Here is a 9,514-nt window from a genome sequence, read left to right on the forward strand (position 1 = left end):
AACCGCTTGAAATACTCCGATGCCAAACAGCAGATAGGCACGCCGACGCATTTTTCCCACGCCGACAATTCGCGAACTCGAAAATTGTTGACTTATAATTATATTCACAAATCTAGGAATATTGCCTATGATCCAAATATACGACGTTAACTGATTCATGTTTTATCACATCTTGATCATTATTTGGTATTGGTGGTCGTCAATTAGATTGCTAAATTAAAATAGTATTTATATTTCCTCGAAAACCATTACACGATGCTTGGAATATTAATCATGGATCCATTCTTACTTCGTGAATTGGATATGATTCCGAGCATATAAGTTAAAATTCGCCATTCGTGTGCGTGAAACAGTCCACAAATTAAAAAAAATGATATTCAAGATATAGTTAATGAAATTTGCGATTTTGTGCTTGATTCCTAGTATGCTAGTCACGATTCACCAGTCGAGCTCGTGAAACAGTTCATGATAAAAACAATTGCAAGGAACTCAGATTATTCATGGATTCGAGATCTGTTTCTTGTGCGCTTCTGAATGCCACCCTAATCTCTGGTCTTGAAATTTGTACGTGAGCCATTGTGTACAACTGCTAGCAACCAGTCGCATAGGCGCGAGTATTAGATACAAGGAAATTACTGGGACCTGCAACCTTGTTATTTTTTGTTTTTTCGACAGAGATACTTTGTGTCGTCTTGGAGTCGCATCAACCCATCGTTGTGGAACGGTAGGTGGAAGAGGGCTCTTCTGAGAATGATAAGAAAATAATAAGGGCAGTTAAAATTGAATATTGAGGGTTTTAGGAAGGTGTATACGAGGAAAATATAGAGAAGATCGCGGCTTGCCAGTACATATCGAACCGGGACATTTGGTGATCTTCCTCGGGCACAAAGGGAGTCCAAGAGTTGAGATCTGAAAGAACAGTACTCGGCGCATGCTCAGACAATGTGTTCAATATCATGATAACCGTTGCCACAGGCGCATATACCGCTATTTGCAAGTGTCGTAGATGAGCGTCCAGCGTGTAGTGATTGGATATGAGCCACGACATCACGCGAATGAAACCCCGACGCACGTCCACCCTCCTGAACCAAGGTTTCGTCGATAGCTCAGGGACTATCGAATGTAGCCACCTTCCTAGTTCCCCATTGCTCCATTAAGCTTGCCAACTTTCGAGGATTCTCTGATGAGTAAAACTAAAAAATTCGCTTAAGCAAATTGGTCTTTCGTATAAGCCACCTACTAAAGCGCCCGCCATAGCTAATGAGTCCGCTTTTTCATTACCTGGAATGGAGCAATGCGAGGGGACCCAAACTAAGGTAATCTTGTACGATCTTACAGACAAAGCACGCAGGCGCTCCCAGATTTTCCCCAGAAAATATGGAATGTGCTTTCTAGGTTTCATTGAACGAAGAGCCTCGATTGAACTGAGTCTTTCCGATACAATAAAGTAATGATCGGCGGGCAAAGTATCAATGATTCCAAGGGTATATTGAATAGCAGCAAGTTCTGCGACGTAAACTGAAGCAGGATCATTGAGTTTGAATGAAGCGGTGAGGTTTTGATTGAATATACCGAAGCCAGTGGAGCCGTTGAAGCTTGACCCGTCGGTGTAAAACATCTTGTTACAATCGACTTCTCGAAATTTACTATGAAAGATGCTTGGGATCACTAGCGGACGTATGTGATTCGAGATTTCACGAATCTCGTCCTTCATGGATGTGTCGAGAATACAGTTGAATCAGAAGTAGGGGGAAATGGACACAGTTGGAATAATATGAAAAAGGATTGATATTTTGTACCATGTAATCGAAGTACAAGGACATAAATCGGGTTTGAGAATTGAGCTCGACAAGCCTCTCGAAATTTGCAATTACTAACGGGTTCAAGATATCGTATCGGATGAGCGATCGATATGAGAGTTCCCAAAACCGATTTTTCAGCGGAAGGACGCCCGCCAGCACTTCTAGACTCATCGTATGAGTCGAGTCCAAGGCTACCCAAGGCAATACGCAAACAACAATATTGGATTCGCTCTAGTTTGATGAAATGTATGTTCGCAGTGGAGCGGAAACAGAAACTCCATCACCGACAACAACTTCTCAGAAAGAATTTTGATAGAAACTGTGTCACTTTATATCTGGGAAAATTGATGCCATCTACCCGTTGCTAGCATAAACCATTTCATTTTCTGTTGAGAGCAACGCAAGACAAACATTCGTCGCTGTGCCTTTGTGAAAACCAAATTGTGAATCTGACAGTAAGCCATTTTCTTCAATCTAATTGTTGAGGTGAATCAAGATCATTTTCTCGAACAACTTTCGGATACAGGACAGCATTGCAATCGGTCGATACGAGTTGTGACCGGAGGCTGGTTTTCCTTGTTTTTGGATAGCAATAACCAAGGTGCTTAAAGTTCTAAGGTGATTCGTCTTTGGCAGTAACAAGGTGAGCAGTGAGGTAAGCGTGCAGCAGATTGCGGGGAAGAAAAATGACAGCGAACAACTTTGTTTACCCACTGAAATCCAAGCAAACATATGGATAGAACTAGTATACAATGTTGATTACTGTCGTTTCTAAAACCAACATGGCTGATCGACGTATTTGAGGATCGTATCACCTGAGAATAAAAACTACTTGGTGATAACCTTCACTTGCCTCCAGTCATAAGGCACAATATTGCCCTCAAGAAACTTATTAAATGAATTCAACAAGCGTCTCTTGGCAGAGTCTGGCAGATTCTTTAACAAGTTAAATTTGATTCTCTCTGGCCCTGGGGCTTTATTGTTACATGACAAGAGAGCAAGTGAGAACTCCACCATCGAAAACGGTGTTTCCGTCGCGTTATCATGAGTGAACGCGGCACGGTGGATCTTCTGTCCCGAGGCGGAATCCGGACAAACCTTCTTGGCAAAATCGAATATCCAACGGTTTGAATATTCCACGCTCTCGTTAGTACTGTTTTGATTTCGTAAGCGCCGGTCCATGCCCCAAAAAGTGCTCATCGACGTTTCTCTCGTTAGCCCGTCGCCCAACCGACGCCAGTAGCTACGTTTTTTTGGCTTTCATCAAACTCTTCATGCGCGTTTCCACCATCGCGTACTGTCGGTAGCTAGCTGGAAACCCGTCTTCCTGGAAGGTCTTATACGCAGCAGCCTTCTCCGCGTATACGTCTGAGCACTCTTTGTCCCACCATGGATTGGGAGGATGCCCGCAAGAGTTCGCGTATGGTACGCTTTTAGTCTAAGCTTGAATCGCGGTATCGAGAATCAAGCCAGCCAGGAACCCGTAGTTTTCCTCCGGAGGAAGCTCTTGAGTGAACTCGATTTTGTCGGATGCGTAGCTCTTCCAATCAATATCTCGTGTGAGGTCATTCGAAACATTGATTGTATTCGGAGGCCCTGAACCGTTAGCAATATTAATTACGATTGGCCGATGGTCACTTCTATGAGGATCGGAGACTACCTTCCACATGCAATCTAACGGCAGTAATGTCGTAGAGGGATAGGTCGTACCGTGGGAATTGAAGTCACCTAAAATTAGCCTCGGTGCGAGGAGGAGTTCCGCAATATCGCAAAGCCGACGATGGCTAACTGAGGCTCTAGGGGGGATGTAATGCAAAGGTCTTTGCCTTTAAGTCTGGTTTGGGAGGCGACAACTTCAATGTCTGGTGTCGAGGGGAGGTCGCTTCGATTGAAAGAATAGCACTTTTTGATCCCCAAAAGTACTCCTCTGGAAGAGTCTTCTCTATCCAAGCGAATAATGTTAAAATCGTGGGAGTGTAGGTCTATTTCTGAAGTAAGCCTGTCTCGCTTTTAGTAAGATTTTAAAAGAATCGATTTTCGGGATAATGCTTCTGCAATTCCACTGTAGAACAGTTATTAAATCCGTGACCTCATTCGATGAATTAGCCATCGAAGGATACAATCGCTGAAAGGAGGAGTCATTGCGCAGTGAACTGCATCAAATTTTTTTTACTTTTTTACTTTACAGTAGACACTTTTCGACATCCCTTCCACATGAATCCCACCGCATTTCCCACAACGGGTCTTATTGCTACAATGGGAGGCTGTGTGTCCCAATTGCTTGCAATTATTACAGTTCATGACCCGCGGCACAAAGAGGTGAACAGGTAGACGAGCCTTGTCAAAGAGGAGGTAGTTGGTAGAGCAGAAACGGCGAAGGTCACCCGATAAGAGTCTTAGTTGACGTGTATTTTCTTCCCGACAACTGCGACTGATGCTGAATGCAAACATTTCGACTCCAGTATCTTCACTGGCTTAAGGTGAAGCGATGCGAAAATCCCAACAAAGGTTCGGTTATGTTCGGCTATATTCGGGTTACGTTCAGCATCTGTGTGCGGCTAGAAAGTGCTATACCGATATGAGATGGCACGCACACAAGCGTATCGTTCAGCAATCAGCTGACTGATTTTTGCAGCACGTGTTTCATTTGTTTCGAAAGATAAAAAGGTACAAATTTCCCAAACGAATCAAAATTCGGTGAAGAGAATCTATTCATCAGCTGGTGCTAACATGCCTGCATACAGTGATACAATTTCTAAGCAATCTGAGATAAGACATTCAAGTTACAAAAGATTTTGTCTTGCGCGCCAATGCAATGTTTTGATTTTGACGATGAACTAAAAAGAAGAAGCAGAAACGACGGCGGCCATTTTAGCTGTCACCTTGTGGCTCTATTCAGCATGTCCTTAAGCAATGGGTCTTTGAAACAGTCAGTCCCATATTTCAGCAGGTCCTCGCAACCTAGACTCAAATCGGAAACGACCCCACTGACTTCCACCCTGTTAGCTGGAATATACACCTTGTACTTCTTCGTAAAGGACCCGTAGTTAGCAATATCATTTGCCTGATTTAAACTGTTAACAACCACCCGAAGCCTATCAGGGCGAATTTTTGATATTTCTGTCACGATCGAATACCGAAATCGAGAGATCCTTGTGTATATATCTAGGTGTAATATAATCGAAACATTTCTGTATAACTTTTGATCCACACAAAACAAAAACTTTCTTCTTTCTGCAAAAGTTACATGTAGATATGTTCTTGAATTGGTCAGACGACCACTTTTATGAGGAAAATTACATTAAAAATATTGCACGAAAAAAAACTGTGACACCCTAAGATATGTTATAGAAATCACTCTAAAATGAAAACAGTTTGAGAAACAAAGCCTTCTTCAACAAAGTTTTTAAAAATTGATTACTCTAGAAAATTGCATTAGAAAGTGTCGTTGTATTTCAACTATAATTTGAAATAATTTTTGCAACTTCGATTTTTTAGGACCACCCTAAAACCGCTTCAATCGAAAAAGCAGTTTGTCACGCCCATAGAATGTTTCCAAGACATCAAATTTCTAAATCCAAAGATGGAAGTGTAAACAATTGTTTCCCGCTAATTTTTCTTCCTGGATCACTGTGTACTGGGTTTTTGTGGACCCCACACGGTTTAACATCTATTTTCATTCATGTCACTATATTATTTCCACCCTATTCCGAAAAAAGGTAGAAATTTCGATGTTCAACCGAAAAAGATATTTTTCTTTGCGGGCCCCCACTAGCTGTTTCACGGCCACTAGGGGTCAGCGAATCCCAGATTAAGAATAGTTGTATTGTACCCTTCTTCAATCAACCAAAATAATTATACATGAAACAGCCAATTTCTCGCGATTCCACGAAGCTCCTAATTCAACCTGATAAATTCCCTACCGATCAAATCGACTTTATGCGTAACGTCAATTCCTGTATACGGCACGATTCTCGGGAATGAAATTGTTCACATTGATGAGATAATTTTTGCAACGTTTCGTTTTCCCATCGTCTTCGTGGATAGTCAACCCCGCCCGCTTATCTACTCCACCGACATTCGCTTATCAACAGGTAAACACGCCTGATAATGTGCCGGTGAGCACCCCAATCGCGTTGATAGCAAGAGTGCAACACGCAGCAATACCTGCGGCACTCCTCAAGAGAAGCTAGCTGAACCGATTGATTAAATTTCCGTACCCGAAGTCAGAAATCAGTAAATGTCGACGAGTTGACACGATTGCAAGCACCGAAACAAATCGAGTAGAACCAATTTCGAGAGAACCAACACAAACACAGTAGGAAGCAACGGATTGAATCGCACTCCCAAGAAGAAAAGCAGGCACAGGGAAACCAATTTCCCGACGACAAGTGACGGTGAAAAGAACGGAACCAAAGTTCGAAAATCTTGTGAAACAGAACAGCGAACACCATAGTGAACGGAAGCAAATTCAGATTATCTGCCAGAAAGGAAAATTATGCTTGAATGGAATTCTCCCGAAGCGGTGGTGAAGCCAATGGTGTCACGGTATGGAAGAAACGAGATGGTAGTTAATTAATGGTTGATTCATACTAATTAAAAATTGTACGAAAGTGCTCTAAGAATGGGAGGAGGAGAACGGTGCACGGTTAAATATTTGCGAAGGAATGATAATTTTAATTAAAATTAAACTTGTGATCAACATAAACTGATAAGAACGGTATAAATATATGTTCTACAAAATTGTTATCGGTGTGAAGACCAGAAGTTCGTCGCACAAAAACGACATCGGCCTGAGCAAACATAGAACGAAGTTCGCCCACAGGAAAAAGAAACTGTCTGTGATAATGTACGGGAAATCGTTCTTTCTAATTAATATTCTGGTAGCTTCCATCATGCTCGTACATAGTCAGCAAGATGATGCGGGTGTGAAGGTTACAAAACTTTGCAATTTCGATAAACCTCTAAAAGATCCAACAGATGAAGCCGATGGAAGGTTTTGTGACTGCGATGTGGAAAACTCTCCTCCATGGGGAATCCCAGTCGTAATAATCGACTGTCAGGACCATCATCTGCAAAATAACATGTTTCAAGCGGAGAACCTAACACAAGGCACTGTGAAACTGGATATGGCTTACAACAAATTTACTACAGTCCCTTACTTTGTGGGTGATAAATTAAAATATCTCAGCTTGCACGACAACGCGATAACGGAACTAAAAGATAAGAACTTTGCCAACATCACCAGTCTACTGGAATTAGATTTAAGCGAAAACAAAATTGACCTTATCACCAGTGATGCATTCGTGGGTTTGACACTGTTGCAAAAACTAAATCTTGCTGGCAACCGCATCAAAATGATTCAAGTGAATACGTTTTCAATTTTCATACATTTAGAGCACCTGATCCTATCCGGTAACCCTTTGGGTGAGTTCTTCAACTCGTCGGAAAACGACATTTTTCTGAAACTGGGCGTTACTCCACGACTTGCCACGATCGAGCTGGCCGAATGCAATCTCGTCAATATTGACCTCACGAACGGAATCGGTCTCGACAACATAAACATCCGCATGAACCAATTGCTGCAAATTCAGCGGTTACCAAAAGCAGTTTCTCGTCTAGATATCAGCGACAATCCCATCCGTGTAATGACTGCTAAATTTCTACCACACTTGTTCAACCTGAAAACTCTAATCATGGAAGATATGCCGAACCTGTACAAGTTGGACGAATACTCGTTGTTTGGATTGCCAAGGCTAGCTCGTCTGAATTTGCAAGGCTCTCGCAATCTGACCATCTTTGACCCACATGCATTCGGGATAAATGTTGTTCTCAATGAAACTGACACTGTACTAGAAGAACTAATTCTCAAAGGAACAGGAATTCGAACGCTCAACTCAACTCTTCAGTTTGCTTTCGAGCATGTCAAAACTTTGGAACTGGCCGGAACCCCACTGAACTGTGACTGTCAGCTCCGTTGGTTGAAGGAACTAAATGTGACTACCGATGGGACAACCTGTTTCAAACCTGCATCCTTGCGAGGTAAACAATTCAATGAAATCCAGATCGGCCAACTTCAATGTAGGGTAGAGAAATCCTGGATTTACACCGTGTTCAATGTGATGCTGGTGATTCTTCTAATCGTGCTGATCATCGTTGGTGCCTATCTGGTTTATATAGCTATAAGGCCTAGGCAGCAAGTACAACTGCGAAAAGTAGGTTCCAGCAGTCCCTACGCAAGAGTTACGATAGAGCCAAACCGGGCGGAAAATCTTGATTGAGATTTCGTTGTTTAAGTCGAATTTAGAGTCAGAAGTAAGTGCTTTTAAGTTTGAATAAATTTAATTAGTAAGCAAATGTTTTTTATTTGTTTAGACTGGACCAAGTAATGAAGGAGAAAAACTCCGAATGCCATCATTGGATTAAGCCTATTTATGCATTAAGGGCACTAGACCTTATTTAAATTATGTCCAATTTTCCTTTTTGAGAAATATTGAATAATATAAGGCGTTTAGTTCTTCACCAAAAGACAAGAGTTCGTTTTCGCTTTCTCTTCAGCAAACCAAAGCTTCTGTATTTGCTTCCCGGAACATTATTCGGGACTAGACGTGCGCGCCGCCGCGCCACGCCGCCGCCGGTAAACTTTAATGTACGCCGACGCCGAACGATAGGCACGCTGCCTTAATTTACGAACCCGAAAATTTTCAATTTGCTTGCTTTTACCAAAACAAGACAAACTACTATGATATCAGTTAACTCAGTTTCCGATTACTAGCTTTTCTTCTATTGTATACATGTTGAAGACAACGCGAGGAAATTTTTTTTTCCGGATGAACAAAGTGTAATAAATTCTGATTAATTTTTATGAAACTAAAACAGGACTTAGGTTTTTACTTATGGAGTTCGTTCATTTTTTTTCCATTACCGAGTCGTTTTTCTGTTCATGAACTAGTTCACCACTTTATGAACATTGCTCATAAACCAAACGCTCATTCGTAATTTTATCCATTAATCTAGAAACATTGGTTTAGGGTCCGACTATACGACGTGAACTGATTCTTGATTTTTTACACAGTGATCGTGATTCGGATTTCGTAGTTTTGAATTAGATCACAAACTTTCACTTTTTTAATGTTTTCACATGAACTACTTAAAGTAACTCGGAATATTACGAATGGATCCATTCGTACCTCGTGAACTGGTTCATGATTCACGATCGTGAAATAGTACCCAACATTTATGGAATTGTGTGCATGATCTTGATATTTTTACATGAACAATTTCACGAAACTCAGACTGTTATTCACGGATTCGTGAACTAACTCTTTCTTGCTTTTAAATATGTTAATGAATTTAGAAGATAATCCCAATCATTTTCACTATCATGCAGCTTTAAATAAATTCATGGTTTTATTTTTGTTCCATGAACTATTTCAAAAAACATAACATAGTTGTTTGTGTCCAGCAGCTAACGATCAATCATAGGTACGAGCAGTAGATATATGAAAACTGTTAGGACTACTAGAGACCTCGTTATTCATTTGATAAGGTTCAGTGTAATGTGTATCAAAATAGATCTAAATACAGGTCGCAGTGGTTCGTCTCCAACAACAAAAAAGTGGACTCGACTCATTAGGTTTTGTATAACATCTGGCTGCAGCATCTTCAGTACGGACACCCACTTTTTCTTCATGTCTTCCTCAGATTTGACC

The 9,514-nt window shown here is 41.3% G+C and overlaps 1 protein-coding gene across 1 annotated transcript; it reads left to right on the top strand.

Annotated features, from left to right (window-relative positions):
• Positions 1-5,954: 5,954 nt before the first annotated feature.
• On the top strand, positions 5,955-8,272 carry LOC131692256 (leucine-rich repeat neuronal protein 3-like). The gene is made up of 2 exons (XM_058979211.1): positions 5,955-8,117; positions 8,178-8,272. The coding sequence occupies exon 1, from the start codon at positions 6,533-6,535 to the stop codon at positions 8,081-8,083; it is 1,551 nt and encodes a 516-aa protein (XP_058835194.1). The 5' UTR covers positions 5,955-6,532; the 3' UTR covers positions 8,084-8,117; positions 8,178-8,272.
• The last annotated feature ends 1,242 nt before the right edge of the window (positions 8,273-9,514 follow it).

Source organism: Topomyia yanbarensis, chromosome 3 (genome assembly GCF_030247195.1).
Source record: "Topomyia yanbarensis strain Yona2022 chromosome 3, ASM3024719v1, whole genome shotgun sequence".
NCBI classification, from domain to species: domain Eukaryota; kingdom Metazoa; phylum Arthropoda; class Insecta; order Diptera; family Culicidae; genus Topomyia; species Topomyia yanbarensis.